Here is an 18,434-nt window from a genome sequence, read left to right on the forward strand (position 1 = left end):
TTAGGGTGAGGTAGGTGTGTGTTTGTGTGTGTGTGTGTGTGTGTGTGGATTTGGCTGGCACGAGCAGCACCCAAAGCATTACACAAGTTCAAGTGAATTACGACGACAAGGAGATGACGGCGATTACGAAAATGACAATGGCAGAGGGAGAGAAACGTTGACGAAGACGGGCACGCAGATAGACAGACAAAAGCTGGTGTATTTTTTTAAGTTTATACTATATATAAGTCGTAAAGTTGCTGGTAAATTACAAAAGTTTTAATTTTGAGATTAAAACTGCTTTCGTGCCAAGCTTAACAAGCTTAACTTGGCTAAAAGCAGCTAAAGGATAAGCATTGCCAACTTCCGTCTTCCGCCTTCTGGCTGCCAAGGATGCGTGACATCCTCGGTCCCATGCTCCAATCCATCATAAAAGCGCTCCATGCGACATGCAGTTTTATTAGCGTTTACTGCGTTTCCTGACGAATGCGCAAAATCTGACGCCGAGGGACAGTATGGGTAGGTATTTCCACAGAAATGGGGCACAGTGCTTTGGTGCAAACGAGCTACGACACAGGTGAAGGTAAAGCCAAGTTAAGCGTTAGTGGCTGCTAGATTTAGTGCATGCCAATGAATACCAAATAGAAAAGCCAACAGATCCCTTGCTTATCGACCAAGTGGATACCAAAGAGCTTTACACCAGTTGAATAAATGACTATAAAGCTAAAAAGCTGAAAAGCAGTCGACTTTTACACCGACTAGCTCAAGTCGCAGTCTTCCTGTCTGACACAATTTAATTGATGTATATGTATTTCTGACTAGATTTGTTACAGAGGCACAAAGTAGCTACAAAAATAAAAGAGCGGAGCAGGATGTTATTAGGCTTAAGGAAATTATGCAATTTAATTTAAATTCAAGCTTGAGAACAGCAGGTAAAAGAATTAACTGAATACAAAGGCTCCAAAACGGTCTCCTTCATCGAGATGTAACAGCGTGCACCAACATTACATTAGATTAACATTATTAGTTATTATTTAAGTCAGTCAGCAAATATTAGTCCGTCTGTTAGTCAATCAGTGAGTCAGTCTATTAGTTTAGACGACCGTCAGTACGGCATCCAATCAGTCAATCAATCAGGCAGACACATTATATCAATCAATAAGTCAGGCAATCAATCGTTCATTCAGCCAATCAGACAGTTACTTGGTAAATCATTCAATCTGTCAGTAATTAAATTAGTCGATCAATATAGTCCGACTTTCAATCTATGAATCATTTAGCCAACCAGTTAACTGACTGGTCAGTTGGTCAATCACAAAAGAAGTCAGTCCATCATCATTCGATTGACCAGTCACCTAACCAGCATAGAAATCTGCAAAATAATTAGCCATGAAAATTGATATAAAAAAATAATTTGACCAACAATCAGTCAGTCAATCAGTCTGTCCGTCACTCAGCCAGGCAATCAATCGTTCATTCAGTCAATCAGACAGTCACTTGGTAAATCAGTCAGTCTGTCAGTCATTAAATCAGTCATAAGTAAATTAGTATTACAATCATTCAATCCGTCAATCAATCTGTCAATCATTTAGTCAGCCAGTCAGTTAATTAATCAGTCAGTCGGAAATTAGTCAATGAGTAATTGAGTTAGTCAATCATTCAATCAGGCAGTCAGCTAATCAGTATAAAAACATTGCCTTTTAATAAATTAAATAGTATTCTGAGCCAAGAACATGAATGAATAATATTACCAACAATCAGTCAGTCAATCAGTCAATTGTCTTTTACAGAAATATGTCGACTATTGCCAGATATGCAAGCATATAAAGACTTTGCCAGACAACGTTTTACAACTCTTTGTGCCCCCACCCCTCCGTCGCAACATTTGCTGTGTCATGCCTTGCCGCCTAATCAGTTTTCGTAGCTGTGTGATATAAGTCCATCTGCGTCTGCCATGCCACAAGCCTCATTAAAAGGCTTCCCTCTGCTCGCATTTGCATTGCATGTGCCCCACGTCTAGTCCAGGTCCAAAATATCTTCTGTATTTGCCACATTGCTCTGGCTGGTTGCTGGCTTGCATCAATTCGTCTTCTTTTTTGCATGCTGCACATTTTCAGTTGCCATTTTGTGGATATTTCGATTTATTATTTTTTATTGTTGTTACGTTTTACGACTTTGCCGGGTGCGGGCTGGCTCTGCTCTTAGCCGGATGCTGCGTCAAATCTACAGATATTCTCAGATATTGCCAGTTCGTCGGTTTACGGCCCTATTTCTCATAGTCATGCGTTTCCGTAAATTTGCAGTTGAGACAAAAAAGAATGTTATCAAAATATTTTCCAGTCTCTTTTATTACTCAAGTTAATTTAACAACTTGCTGTCAGAGTTGGCGTCGACTCGCCTCCATCCAGAATTCAAGCATTCATAAGTTTACCAAAACTAGAGCAACATTCGGTATCGATACCATTTTGCTTCTGGTTTTATCTCTGGATTGATTATTTATCATAGTTAAAAACAATATACCTTTAAATAAATTTTTTATTATTATTTTAATCGATTGTATGTGTCAAGTACATCATAAATCGTAAAATTATAAGACACTCCGAGTCTGTATAATTTGTTGTCAAATTTCGTCCCAAGATTCATAGGGATATTGTCCTATCAGGATAATAAGTCCCGCAATCTTTGACTTCCCGCACTTTAAATATGCACAACTTTGTGAATACTTGCTCAATTTATATGATTGATACCATTTTGGTCCTGGTTTAGTCTCTAGATTTTCCTTGATTTCATATCAAGTTCCCAAACCCAGTACAATTCTCCCTCCTTGGCTTTAAATATCCATAACTTTGTCAATACTTATTCCTTTTACATTCTGGATACCATTTTGTTAATGGGCTTTCTCTAGTTTTGCTTTATATTGCCTTGCGTGCCATTTTTTTGTAATATGTGTGAATTCTGGGTATAGCCCGGACATTAGAGTAAGTCAGCCTGCGCACAGTGGAGCATCGCGAAGCCCCTATCAAAGAACAAAAACAAAGAGGCTGGGCAATGTAATGCCTGCAATTGGCACAACATCCATGCTCACACACACACACACACAGAGTGGCACTTGTATATAAAGGATTCTGCTGGCAGGCCATTGATGCGCTTCAGGAGCAGCTGCAGCAGCCGCAACACGAGCGGCAACAACTTCGTGTTGCATACAAACTCATAAAAGGCGCAAAAAACGACGATGAAAAACTTTGCTAACGACTTAAACGACGACAAAAACGAGGACGAAGGAGCAGCAAAAAAAAAACAGTGCTGGGCTACCCAAAAAAGGAGAGAAAGCGATATAACAGAGAGAGAGAGAAAGAGAGAGAGAAAGCGAGAGCAATGTGCAGCGAGTCGAGAGTAAGCTGCGCTTGGCACAGTAATAAAAGTAATAATACCCGCAGTACCACCCATCTATATAGCATATATATATATATATATATATATATATATATAGCATATATACTCTTATGATATCTATGTGCTAAGAAGCTATATATATATATATATATATATATGTAACTGAGCTCGTCGTGCGCAGAGCTCGCAGCTCGTTTATGCGCGTTAATGGCACCGTTTACTGGCTAACTGTAAATGTGTGCCCATGAATGGGTGTGGCGCTCACTGTTGCAGCTGCAACTTGATGTGGCATCAATTGGCCTGACTGCACTACCCATTCAATCAGATGGGCGTTGCCAAAGCATCTGCGGGCTGCACTTGGTAACCTTCTCAGCCCGCATTTATATACAATTATTGCATGATTGGAATAGAACTTTAAGAAATGCTCAGAATATTGATAAATCAATTGAAATGTTGTTCATAGCAATTTTTGAGTGAAGTTTTTATACTATCTCCATATCATATAGATTCAAATTTCTGCTGGAATTTGCAGAACCACTAAACGCGTTTAACGAAGATAAATATTGTGTAACAAGAGATATCTCCGATCCCAGAATCGACAGCTAATTTAAAGCTCTCTTCAGAAAAAGAAAACTTGGCATATTCGCATGTGTTTTTGCAAATACTTTCGAGTCGGCTGGCTCGGAAGAGTATGTCACTTCGTGCCTACATATTATATCGCAAGTCCATAGGAATAAATAGGTTCGAGAATTCAAAGCTTAAAAGCCTTCCGCTTATATTTTGCCAATTTAGCAAAGCAAAGTTCAAAATTAAATACACAATTATTTTATTAGAGTATAGAAATTCACTATTCAATATTAATTGATTCAATTATAAGAAAAAAATTAAGCAAATATTTAAATTCAGCGTTCAGCCGCACAAAATATCCACTCAATCAGTGCTAAGCCAATAAAATTAATCATTTTTATCCCATATAGAAATGGCAAAACAAATTGGCCAATCAAATAGTTTTTGTTCGTAAGGCTGCGGCAACAATAAATCAATTTATTAAATTTATATGCGGTTAATAAAATAATTTTTAAACATAAATGCAAATAATAAAAAGAAAACAAAAACCCAAACACACAAAGCGGCTAATTGCATAATTACTAAATTAAAAATGGCAAAGAACAAAAAATACAACAACAGCAACTATAATAGATACAACAACAACAACAACAACAACAACAACAGCAGCAGGCAATGCGTGCAAGCAGTGTATCTATATAAACGCATACACAGATAAAAATGCATATACATACATAAGTACATGTGTATACAACACAAATTATGTAAACTAAACAACAACCGCTGCACACGCAAAGCATAAAACACGTTTCACACACACACACAAAGACACTCTGCTCACCAATGCAAAACGTGCGCCACAGCAACACGAACAGCGACAACAACAACAAGAAGAACGAAGCGCCAACTACTCAGCGCAGCAGTTGCATACAACATAAAAACAGCAACAACAAAAACAACAACAAGAAGAGCGTCAGCCACAGCAAAGGCGAAAAGGCGAAGAGAGAGAAACATAATAAAACGGGCCAATGACTATGAAGCTCCGCCTACTACGGAAACTACCGACGACGACGACGACGACGGCAGCGCAGCAGCTGCCATTTGTTCACGCTGTTGTTGTTGTTGCTGTTCTTGCTGCTGCTGCTGCTGTGTAGGTAAAAAGAAAAAAAATGGCAGCACATAAAGCGAGCATAGAAGAAGCGTAACTAAGACACGAAGCAAGAGACGAAGATTAGACTCGAAAATTTAAATAAATATACGACGAATTAGGACAACAATTACATTTATATAAAATGTATGTATACATATATATAATACATAACTAAGTAAAAAGCAGATAAACCTAATATGAAAACGTAATGTGGAATAAATATATATTTTAAATGCCAATACCATAGCCAAGAATTTTTGGCAACGCCTTGGCTTTGGGTTGGATTCGATTCAGAAAACTGGGTTTTGTGATATATATAAACAAAGATTTTGGTTCGAAATCTATTAATTTATGAACGAATTTCATAAATGTCGATTCTCATATTATATTATCATAAGCAAAATAAATATATATTTTATATTTCTTGTATGCATTATACTAGAATCAGAATTAAAGTCTAGGTTTTGTCAGACTTTGTTTAAAAACCATAAACAACAAAACGTGGCTTAGCTGTGTTTGAGCGTCGGAACAGCAAACGGCTGGTCGCCAGTTCAAATTCAGCAGAAATTTTCGATTTTATTTTTTATATTAGAATAATTAACTAATTGAAGAAAATATAAATATCTAAAATCATATAAACAAATAAAACATATATATATATATATATATATCTTATATCTTAGCCTTGCCCGTGGCACGTCCCTCAATGATGAGTTTGAAACCGATCGGACAGTACACAAAAAACTTTCGTCCAATTGGTTTCCGACTATTTAACAATGTTGCGGATGAAATTTCCCAAATCGCTGAAGCACGTATTCATTAAGTTCTTATGTAGAACTTTCAAAATAAGTTTGATGCAAATCGGACAAAAGTTAAAACTTCATCAAACCAAAATGTAGAATCGCATTTTCGAAGTATCTTTGTTTTTTGCAAAAAATGTGAAACACGTCTCAAATGAATTTGACCGTGAAAAGTTACCCATTGAGCAAAGATATTTGAAATCAAGTTTGTAGCTTATTGGATGTTAAATAAAAAAGTTACATGCAAACCCTTTTCGCGATTTTTCCACACCTGAGCGTGGAGTTTCCTTAACGTGCACTTAAGTAATTACAGTAACCATTTCAACCTCCTAGCTCTTACGGTTTAGACTGTGCGTTGATCACCAATCAGTCAGCCAATAAGTCAGTCAATCAATAAGTCAGTCAGTCAGTTAAAATAATCAGAAACGAACAAATGAAAATTGGGTTTTCTACTCTTTGATACTGGCTTGTCTTCAGCAAAATTTTAAATAGCTGCCAATAATTTGCGTTTGTCAGATAAAAAGTGTGTCGACTGGTTGCACATAGAAAATATATTTACAAAAGTAACAACAATTTTGAAGACACAGAACTAGTGTCTGCTTTCTTTAATATTTCAGTTTTAGACCCTTGCAGAGCGCATTATAATATTGTCGTGAAATGTTTAACTCCTAGAAAAATATAAGTTCTTGATCAGTATCAACAGCCGAGTCGATATAGCGAAGTCCGTCTGTCTGTTTCTGTGCGAACTAGTCTCTCAGTTTTAAATCTTTATGAAACTTTGCAAAAGTTGCAGCTGGATCGGACCACTATATCATATAGCTGCCATAGGAACGATCGGTCGTAAATTAAGTTGTTGTTTATCAAGATATCTTCACCAAACTCAGCATTAACTTTTTTCCCTGTGCTTCTTAGATACGGGCAAAGCACTGTAACTGCGTGCCTAAGACAGCCTTTCTTTCTCGTTTATACTCTTTTCATTTTTGTGCACTCTCAGACAGTCTACAAGAGCTTCCGTTCTTTTGGCCTGTGCTGATCTCAGCTAAAAGTCCCAATAGAAATACTACTCCGTTTATTGTATTGTATTGAATTGCAATTTGTGCCCACGATTTTACCGCCATGTTTACACTTGACATAGCTGCGTCCGGCGATTTGAATGGGGTTTCATGTTGCCAGTCGCACGATTTGAATGAGTATAAAAAACGCTCGCACAGCTGAAAATGAATAATATCAATGGACGTTGCGTATACGCCGCGTCGCACTGGCTCCAGTTTGGCTATATTTATTTATGTTGATATCTTGAATGAGTCTCAGTTAAATTGTTTATGATCAGAGTCGTGGGTTGACTGAACTTTGTATTTGATTACGACCGGATACTTGAATGTCATGAGAACGAAGCACGATATAGGCGCATTGTGCATTATCCATAAAGCCTTAATTTATCTGTATTTTGTTTCTCCCTTTACAGGCCAGGATGTATTCCTAGACTATTGCCAAAAGCTGTTGGAGAAGTTTCGTTATCCCTGGGAGCTGATGCCGCTCATGTATGTGATATTAAAAGATGCTGGTGCAGATATTGATGAGGCTTCACGTCGCATCGAAGAGGGTAAGCCAACATGAAAACCTATATAGTCTTAGAAGTATGCTCAATCGAAAGCTGTGCACTGTTTTAATACAATATATGATACATATCTTTCGATCTGATCAATCATTAGGCCAGTATGTTGTCAATGAATACTCCCGTCAAAACAATTTAAATATCTATGACGGGGGTGAGCTACGCAACACAACGCGGCAATGTGGATGATAATTTTTCTATTAATCAAACTAAATACAAAAATTATATATATATATATAAAAAAAGTTTGCCTAGTTATCTATTTATTGTTTCCCGTCAACTTCAACTTAAAACAAAAACATATTTAATATTTAGCTTAAAGCTTAAAAACGCGCGCGAGTTGCAGTAAAATAAAAAAAAAAAAAAGGAACCTCTGTAAATATATTTCGAATTTATTGTAAGCGAGCAACTTTCAACTATCACTTGGAAATATCTTCAATCAACAAACCAAATACACACGCAACAAAACAGCATTCTTCAATCAACATACCCTGGCATTGATGTGCGACACTCTCCGAAACTCTTCAATCAACATACCCTATAAAGATGATGATCTACTCTTCAATCAACATACCCGCAGAGAGCAACACGCAACGAAATCTCTTGTCAAATCTGATTGTTAAAAGCTGTTTAAAACATCCTCAGATCAACTCAACCAGCGAAAACGTGCTAGGAAAAGTCTATCCAACGGTTGTTTAGCTTTAGTTAAATCTTAATGTTAAGTTCTCCTAAGTTAGCCTTAGTTAAGCTGAGTTCTTTAGGCTTAAGTTTCTAAAGGCGCGGTCTGGCGGTCAGGCTGGCAAGAACTTCTCAGATAACCATGCTTATGCTCTAGATACTAAAAACTCATTCCAAATTTGCAGCTAGAAAATTGAATCTTATATTAAAAATTAAATTTGATACGAATAAATGCACCATATTTAAGATCTGAGCACAAAACTTGTTAACTATATCAAATTGCAATTTAAACATTTTTAAATAAATTAAATTTAAATTCTAATTAAGTCCAACCTAGCCTAGCACCGCGCCCTCGCACTCAAGCTAATTTTATTTGTTTAAACTTAACTTTAGATTGATATTAGATTTAAATTACAAAACTAATCTCGCACTTGCCCAAATTTAAATACAGATTTCCACTTTCAAAATTAGAAAACTCTCTAAAAAGTACGCCCTCAAAATAAATGCATGTTAAAATAAAAACAAAAAAATCGCCAAAAAATCCAAACTTTTCGAAATTTTAGTAAATTTATCAATTTATCGAACAATTTATGTTTAAGACCAATTTTTTCTAAATAGAAAATGTTCCGAAATTAAGAACATTTTTATTTTGTGGCGATTTTCGAAATGTTTTCAGTGCAGATAGCAGCAAAATTTTAAAATATTCTAATAAAAACTTTCAACATCTGTACTATGTAAAAATGCAGAAACTTCAGATATTCAGTCTATATATGTATGTAATGTCTAACGGTATACCTATTAACTATGTATAATTATTGTTATTGGTTTAAGCAGTTCATAAATCATATGCCAAGTTAAAACAACAACAAAATACTATAAAAAATTATAATGTAAAAAAAAATAAAATATTTTCCTCAAACAAAAAAGAAAAGGCGCAGCATTAGGAGAGAGATTCCCCATGTGAAAGCACGAAAATAATGTAGATGCCATCCAGCTGAATAGCTGGGCAAGGGAAATTGTCTTTGGCAGAGTATCAGCTGCCTGTATATCATTAAAAATTGTAACGATTGCTTTTTCAAGTTGTTTGCCATTTCACCAGAACCGTTACACGTTCCAGCATTTCACTTCAGGGCTGCTGGAAGCTGGAGAGCTGAGAGCTGCGAGCTGGGAGCTAAAGCTGGAGCTGCTGTTGTTGTCGCCGCTGCTGGCATCGTAAATGCATCATTAAACCGAAAAATGCATGCGAAAAATTTACGACATTGCCAACACCGTCACTGAAAGGCTGCCAGCTTCAGTTTAACCCAATCTCCATCGAGCTTCCACTCTCGGCTTCCACTCCCGCTTGGAAAAGCTGCCAGGTAGTAGCTACAATAATATCGCAGCATCGTTTGCTGGCACTAAACACGTCCAAGCTGGGTTGGGGGACAGGGAATATCATGAATATAGTGGTGCCGTATGTTTGTGTGGAGTGGGGCCTTACTCTGGGTAGGCAATGCGACGTGTAAATGTGGGCGCTATAAAGCTTAAAAGTGTTTATGCTCGAATAGGTTGGTGCAGGGGGCACATAAAATTTGGGAACTGAAACCGATTTACAAACGAAAAGTTGTTAATTTATTTTTTTTGATACCCTTGATTTGTCACGCAGTCAGTCCCACGATCCTAAACTATATATATATATTCATTACTAGAAGCAAATAACCCGTTATTGCCTGGGCTTGAACCATTGACCACACGCTTGTTAGTCCGATGCAAAGCCGTGCAGGCACAGGAAACACGATTTAAAAAAAAAAAAACAATTCTCCATAATTTTTTAAATTAGCTGGCCTAGCTGATTAAGTAATTAAGTAAGCTTCTAAGAAATGTTCTAGTTTCCGGTTTCCTTCCATCAATATAGAGATCTCCACATACTCATGGCTAACCTCTAACCGATTGCTCACAGCTCGTTGCCCGGCCCCACTATTTATGAGCTTTCACGCCCATTTAGGCAAATGAGTCAGCTTACGGCTGTTTTTATGACACATTCCTCATCCCTGTTTCGGTCATATTTTAAGTCCTGTCCCATAAAATAGACTTGGCACTAGTCATTTTTTTTTTTTTTAGAGACCCAGCTCATCATGATGTGAATGCATTTTGAACCCTGCCCTCGGGAGGAATACTACAAATTCCTGCTGCTTGGCATTCGGGGAAAACATGAAAAAATGAGAGCCAAGAGAGTGACTACTATATGCCAATGCTTATTAAATACTATAGAAAAGAGAGCAGCTACAGCAGGAAGCGAAAAATTTTAACTTTACGACTTCATATTGTGGGCGGGTCGTAAAAAATGTGCAGCGTCAACTGCCACGGTCAATACGGCTCGTCATTCAACTACTGACGTTTTACGGCTCTACAAGTAACATGCATGCCACAACTAGCTGCCACTTGTGCCAGACATCATATATATATATATATATATATATATATATATACACACATCGAAAAAGGGCTAATAAGTGTGTAGCTTCAGATTGAAATAATTTCATTATCTTCTTGGGTTCGATTTACAGAATATTACCGGAACAAAGTATACTTGAATTTTGTGGAACAAAGCGATACGAATTCTTTGATCATTTGTAACAGCTCTTTTCTCTGAGTGTACATCTCACATACATAAAAACGGCTAACAAGTTTCTAGTTTCAGATTGGAAAGAATTTCAAGATCTTTAAAGGGTTCGATTTGCAGTCTACTTCCGGAAGTAAATGTACTTGAATTTTGAAGAACATAGCGATACGAGTGCTTTGATCATTTGCAACAGCTTTTTTTTCTGAGTGTACATCTCACCAACACACATACATATGCATGTTCTATAGAAAAGGAGCCATGATATATTAGTGCTGGCTGCTGGCAACTTGTTGGCTGGTTTGCTGCTTGGCTTAATAATAAGCAGCCAGTTTGTCATAAATGTGGCCTGGACATGGCTACATCCATTAAATTGACCGAGCTTTAGCTGATTGCCGCTGCTGCGTCTGCTCTTGTTGTCATCTGGCGTCACCCGCTAACCCAGTCAAGCGTAAAGTTATTGCCAAGGTTTTGTGGCCTGCAAACGTGCTGATTAAAAGCAGCCTGCAGGAGAGGAAGGGGGAGGGCCAAGAAAAATACCACAAATCTATTGAGCTTACCTTAAATTGTTTCAATACTTATCACAAGACTTAAAATTAGCACACTTTGATTTCTGCAAGTTTGGCTTTTCAGGTGTTGCCACATTGATTAGATTTACGACTGATGCTCGTAAACACGGCTGCCGTATGTGCAACAATTTAATGTAAAAGTAATTTAAATAATGTATATTTTGAAATTTTATAATTACGATTTTTTAATTTTTTTATTGCTTACAAATGCATCACATGGAAGAATACATTGGTATTTGGTATAATTAACATTTCTTATTTAAATGGCAGCCGTGCTTATATGCAATCTGGCAGCACAAGTAACTTACGCACTATGTTGGTTGCGCCAGGCAATTAATTACATGAATAACGGCTTAAACTCAATTATAGGGTCACCTTAAATTCGTGATACTTACATGGTATAGGGTAACCCATTAATTTAAAAACAATCGGTTAAGTTTGGGCATATGGGAAATAGATAAAAAAAATACTTTTGACTCTTTATAATGGGCTTGTTAAAATGCCAGATGCTTTCACCAAAAACTTTGACTTGCTGTTCAAGATGTGCACTCACTTAATTAATCCCAGACCAGGCAAAATTTAATGCACGGGCTTGTTCAAGCTTTACGACTTTTTATTTCGGACTGGCATTAGTTCTCCGACATTACTTAACTGTACCTTGGCCAAATACGTTAATGTTAGGTTAGAGTTAGAAGCACACGTACCTCTATGTGCGTATGGTGTTTAGCCCGGGGCTCACTCGGGGCACACTCGTGCGTAATACTGCCGTGTGCCTGGGCTCTGTTTAATGCATTCTGCAGTTGGCGGAAGAAAAAATCCCATTAAAATTAAGTAAAATTGCAGCAGCAGCAGCAGCAGCAACGTAATCGTAAAAACTTGGCATTTTGATGTTGCAGCAAGCAGTAAAATTTTGAAAAGTTTTTGCCACACAGATAAGTCGAGGGGTGTGGTGAATGGGTGGGGGGGCATACGGGCAGTTGGGTGCGGCAAACAAAGGTTCTGCCTCCGACGGGGGTTGGGGCTTAACTCTGCCACAGAACGGGGTTCATTGTGTACGCGAAGGTTGCACATAAAGTGCATGCCGCGGCGACCCATGTGTGTGCGCGCCACCAAAGAAAATGGCGCATATCTTGGGTCGGGACATAGACTTTTAGTGCCCGGGCATAGTTAATGTTATGGCTTCAATAGTTTATAAGTTGTGCGCTGAAAAGTGTGAAAACCCAGCAAATTTAACGATATAAGTAATAAAGTCGGCGAGGGCGAGCACAGTTCATATTTATTTTCCGTATTTACATAACATTCACAAAATCGCCCAGTAATCATTTTGACAGCATATCTAAGTAAAAATCTATTTTAAAAGCTGACTGCGCAATCGCGCCATCTAGCGGCGTTAGGGTGACCATATATTTTGAATATATTTATTTGACGTATTTACATGCATTTTTCGAAAATGGCCCAGTAATAAACAGTTATCCAAGCATATCCAAGTTAAAATCTAATTCGAATGCTGATTGCGCCACCGCGCCATCTAGCGGCGGCAGGGTGACCATATATTTTGAATATATTTATTGACATGCGTTCTATTCGTTTCACAGCGCGTGTAGAAATAAACCGAATTGTAGCGCAAATCTATTACAACTACTACACACCCATGGCCATCGGCTTACACACGAGCGGAGCGCCCATGTACCTGACCTACCCCAGCATCGAGCGCTACGGCACCCACTTTACGCACCTGCCGCTGACTCAAATCCGACCGCCAACGCCCGAGCCGCTGGCCCTTAGCCGCACGCCACCCAGTCCGGCAGCTGAGTCAGCGCTAGGCGTATCCAATCCTCACCAGAAACTGTCGCGACCCGCCAGCAGCAATGGCACCGCACACTCAGCTGCCTCACCCACACTGGTAACCACCGTGGCGACCATCACGACGCCCGGCCATCATCAGCAGCAGCCGCGTTCGCGCTCCGGAACGCCCAACACACCGCCGCCGGCACACAGCAGCAGCAACGGCGCCTATCATCACCATCACCATCATCATCACGGCCAGCATTTGGTCAGCTCAACGTCCGCTGCGGCCGTTGCAGCGGCTGCAGCCGCTACGTAGCAGTATCGCCATGTTGCTGCCGCTGCTGCGGCAGCTGCAGCAGCTGTGCTCTTTGTGTAAGTAAAACCAATCAACCGGAAGACCTTTCTTTTCCGGCTGTAAGACTGTAAGACTAAGAGCTGGGAGTATTCAATAAGAATATGAGCTAGATGTGGTCCAAGTTCAAGAACTATATACTCAAGGGTCAGGTCTAATATTTATAAAGAAACAATATTTTTTTTCCTGCCATACTAGAGTCTAGAACTAAAATACCCTATGCTCTTAATAAGTTAAAGGGTATTTCGGGTGCTATGGTTTCTTTTTTGTAAGCCACGGGCTATTGCAGATGCGAGACTCTTGTTTATTTTTGGAAAGCCAAAGGGTATTTGGGGTGCGAGTCTATTGTTTATATTTTATAGGCTAAAAGGTATTTCGGGTGCGCGTCTCTTGTTTCATTTTTGTTTAGCTAAAGGGTATTCCAGGTGCGACTCTCTCTCTTGTTTATTTTTGGTGCGTCTTAAACTTATTTGGCATGCAGGACCAAACGCGTTGCCTTTAATCAAATCAATTTCGCAAGCATAGTTTTATGTTTACAATTTAAGTTGGTTGCCTGCTGCGGCAATGGATGCCACTTGCCACTTGCAGCTCGCCGCTTGCCGCTTGCCGCTCGCCGCTTGCCACTTGCAGTTTTCATTTCCATTTCCGGCGGCTGCTGCTTGCATTTCCGGGCTGCGCACGAAAGTATGCAATGGCTTTTTCATCATTTCGCCTGATGGCTGCAACGTGGTAACAAAAGCTGCTGCAAAACACAATTCCTCTTTGCTGCCCCCCCCCCCTCCTCCACTCCTCGTTCAATCTGCCAACGCGTGGCACGTTGCTAGCTTTTGTGCTGACATTGAAGCATTCGCCTTGGCCAATTGTTGTTGCTGTTGTCGTTCGTTAATTTAGGGGCAAGTGTTAAATTTCCATGCTGGCTGGCTGGCATTTTAGTTAAGCTTCAACATTTTGTTGCCTTTTGTTTCAGATGCTTCGCTTTAATTAAAAACTCAAGTGGCGTCAGGCGGGGCATCTTTTCAAGAAATGGCAAAGCAGGTTCGTCTCTTATTTCTACTTGCCACTTACCACTTGCCACTTGCCACTCGCATTGGCATTTATGTTTTGCAGCCACAAATATCATAATGTTTTGCCCCTTTTCACAATGCCACATCAAAACTTTTCGCACACACACACACACACACACACGCGCGTACATTTTACGATACTTCAGAATGCATATTTCAATGTCTGTCTGGTCGAAAGGTAATAAAATATATATATACGCATTTTGCAACAAACGCAGCATCTAAATCTTGTCTAGAATTGTTCAGTTTGTTCCGTGCTATCCTTCGATTGTTTGTGCGCCCTTTCGGCACATTAAAACCTCAACTCGGCTCGCCTCGCCTCATCCCATCTCCTCTGGCATTTCGCATCAAAGGCGCGTCGTCAGTTTTTACGAGTGCATCATAAAACTGGCAACGCACGAGATCTTCTGCGTGAAAATATTCCTCCTTTTTTTTTTTCTTAACTTATAGTTGGGGTCTTTTTTTTATTTTTTATTTTTATATATATATAGTATATAGCATGTCCAAGTATTTCTGTAAGCCTAGGCAAAGGGCTGTGCGACTCACTTTTGGCAGCAATTAAATTGCGCACTGCGACTACAAAGTCAAAAGGCGGCGGCAGGGAACGGGAGCATGAGGGCAGGGATTGCCAATGCTGCCCATTTCGCTCGATTACCGCTAAAACTGGCATTGTTCAATGCTTGTTTGCGGTTTAAATTTGAAAAAGTCGCGCAGTGTTTATTTACCTTCAATTTTTATTTAATTTATATTATTTTTTTAATAATAATGTTCTAAGACTCGAATCTTGTTTCGTTTGGCCCAGCACTAGAACTCAGCTTTCCTGCTTTACAAAAATAGGCAGCACTGGCTGAGAATCGCCGAGAACTATTCCAGAGTTCGTTTAACTCGTCAGCTTTTCTGAGCGCCGGACAAATCAAACTTATCAGAAATCAACAACAATTATTCAACTGAAAATGCAGCGGCCATAAAAAGAGCCAAACAATGCGAAACTTTTACGAGGCAACAGGACCTGCTCCTGGCTGCATTTCATTTGTTTCATTCTGGGCGAATGGCACTTCAATTCCTTTGACTGCTGCTCCACCTGCCACTGGCCCAAAATGGCAATAAATGCATAAGTTTCCATTTAACGATATTTTGTTACCGCTTCGCACACCTTCTGGCCGTCATATAAAAGGTGCAATGCTTTCTGTTCAATTTCATTTTGGCGCTTTTCCTGCGCCAAACAATTGAGGTACTTGAGTGCGACGTGTGCCAGCGCCTTTTCCAAGCCAATTTTCTTGTTAAATTGTTGTGAAAATTTCGCTTTAAAATTTATTAACGGATGTCGCCCCACCGGGCATATGCTAGAAGATTTATATATGGGTTAATCTTGGCATGCGCCCAAAATGTGGCATTCAAATCTTAAACATTTTGGCTGGCTACGCACTTAATAGTCTTCGCTTGATCGTGTCTATACCCTTGCAGAGGGTACTATAATTTTGTCACGGAATAGGTAAACCATAGAAGTTGATGTATGCGACTTCATAGAACATTTATAGTTATGACGAGGCAATTAATTATTAGAAACCGATCATTATATGATTCTAATCAAGGCTGCAGCCCTGCTTGGAACGAATACGAACTATCCGGATTAAAATTTAAACAGTAAACTGCTAGAAACAGAACCAGTTCGTATTCGAATTCAAATATACTCGTTCACATGAGCCGAGCCTTAAAACGAACCAGTTTATCAAAAGCCATTTGAACCAGAACAAGAATGGAACTATATTTATTCCAAAATGGCTTGATTCAAAATAAAATAATATACACGGGCTAGTAAATTATTTGAAACGGAACCAATTCATATGCGTATTCAAATATACTCGTTCTTAAACCGAACCATTTTTATAATATCTGAGTCGAACCAGAACGGAACCATATTTATTCAAAACTGGTTTGATTCCAAATAAAATACCAAAGCACATCATTTAGCTAAACCATATCTGATAGATGTTAGCTTTGGGTCTATGGAAATCTCTAGCCATATTCTGAAAGCTGTTCTTTTGATCTCACAGTTATATGGCACTTAAAGTTCTCCTCTCACAACTTTGTAAAGTGCTTATTCAAACACTCGAAAGATCATTTCGTGCATAAGAAATTCACATTCACATCGCATAAACATATAAACATATTTCTTGAACAATAAACAACATACATTATATGTATTTTGTGCTGTTGTGATGTCGCGCAATTTCCGCTGATTTCTAATTTCCGTTGAGTAGTCATTAAAAAAACAAAATACAAACAGCAAATCCCTAAGTTTTTTCTTAATGCCCTGCTCCTCAGTTCTCGAGGTCGAGGCGAATCATAATAAATGCAATGCTAGCCATAAAAATAAAAATAAGAAATAAGAATAACAAGTAAAAAAAAGAAAAATATTATAGTTTTGCGAGCGAGTTTCGGAGTTTCAGTTTCAGCTTACGCTGCTCAAATTTCGAACTCACCCCCTCCCCTCATCGCACCACCCTCTTGGTCCCACTGACGTTTCCCTCTATAGGATAATTCGGCTTGTGTTTATTATTGTTCGACTCTCGTTTGGTTTGCGTGTTGGGCGCTCTCCGGTTTTTATGGTGCCGCGTTACGCCGTTTTTTTTTTCCTTTAGTGGACACGCATTATTAAAAAATAAACAATATGTATGCGATGTGCAGGGCCAGAGCCGCAGCCGGAGCCAGAACCAACGACTCGAGCCCTGAGCACTCTTTCGGCTACTCATTTTTCAGTGGAAATTTTTGTGGCCGATCATAAAAAGTTGAGTCGAGCAAATAAACAAAACGAGAATCGAGAAAACACCATAATTAAACAACGAACCAGGCATACTCTATACATCCAATCCATTAATTTTTTACGTAAATAGATATCACGAGATATTAAAATACAATTTTTAGTTGAATACATAGACAGCTTTTAGATTAGATTAGAAATAAGTACATAAACATGGCTTTAAGCCGGATAAGAGCCAGACCAATGCAGCTAGATCACGTTCCTTCTATTTCCGGTTATAAAACATAAATATTTAATATTATATATAGGCAAATAGGGTAATAGGATTATATTAACATATCTCCAAGTTATAGATAGAATGCAAGATAGACATCAATAGAAGAATTATATATAGTATGTAAGATTCTAGACTTATAGATATGAGATTATTAAAAATATAGATAATAAGACTTATACCAAATACACAAATGGATCGATAGTTAGGCCAAGAATTTCTTAAGATCGTTATGAAAGATTTAGCAGATATACATGTAAAACAAAAAGCTAAGTAGATATTCTAAAGGATCACTTAAAGAATAATATATAGGACATTCAATTCAAGACTAATAGAGCTAACGAATAGATCAATAGATATATGCTATATACGCAAAAAGATCGTGATCGACCAAGCTTTTCTATATATATATTTTTATAGTAGAATTGCAGGCAGCTTGAACCAAGCTATTTCTGGGTATATATGTATATATATTCCGCAATGTGAACAATCAAGCTATTATAGTTAATTAAATGAATTAATAAGTGACAGACAGAATTTTTGTAAAACATGGCAAATTGAGCATGCTCCACAGGAGAAAGTGTATAAGTGCGAGCAATGAACAATCAATTGAAGTAGCTACTTTGAGGGAGGAATATATATCCTACAAATTGTTGTGGACAGCAGTTGGCAATTTATGTACTTATCCTATTGTATATGCATTCGATACATGTATCAAAGTGCTTTTCAATGTTCATGCGGGCCGTTTGCAATTAGTTCGACTGTGACAATTGAGAATCAGCCAAAGTTGAGAGTTGCTGCTGCATTATCTTAAAGTGCCCCATAAAAATCACATTTGGCATTAT

The 18,434-nt window shown here is 38.5% G+C and overlaps 2 protein-coding genes across 4 annotated transcripts in view; one reads left to right on the top strand and one right to left on the bottom strand.

Moving 5' to 3' along the window:
* nxf4 (nuclear export factor 4) overlaps window positions 1-11,422 on the bottom strand; it is a 114,493-nt gene extending 103,071 nt beyond the window's left edge. Inside the window, exon 1 of the transcript XR_011416196.1 lies at window positions 11,342-11,422. The gene's annotated coding sequence lies outside the window, so the exon portion shown is untranslated. The remainder of the gene's footprint in view (window positions 1-11,341) is intronic.
* The window catches only part of dsx (transcription factor doublesex), a 46,499-nt gene that overhangs the window by 26,661 nt on the left and 1,404 nt on the right, over window positions 1-18,434 (top strand). Inside the window, exons 3-4 of one of the 3 annotated variants that reach the window (XM_032433658.2) lie at window positions 7,355-7,492; window positions 12,946-13,510. In XM_032433658.2, coding sequence (XP_032289549.1) covers window positions 7,355-7,492; window positions 12,946-13,454 — 647 coding nt within the window. In that variant the 3' untranslated portion in view covers window positions 13,455-13,510. The other 2 variants (XM_070207421.1, XM_002056562.4) reach the window with 2 other exon arrangements.

Source organism: Drosophila virilis, chromosome 2 (genome assembly GCF_030788295.1).
Source record: "Drosophila virilis strain 15010-1051.87 chromosome 2, Dvir_AGI_RSII-ME, whole genome shotgun sequence".
Lineage (NCBI taxonomy): Eukaryota > Metazoa > Arthropoda > Insecta > Diptera > Drosophilidae > Drosophila > Drosophila virilis.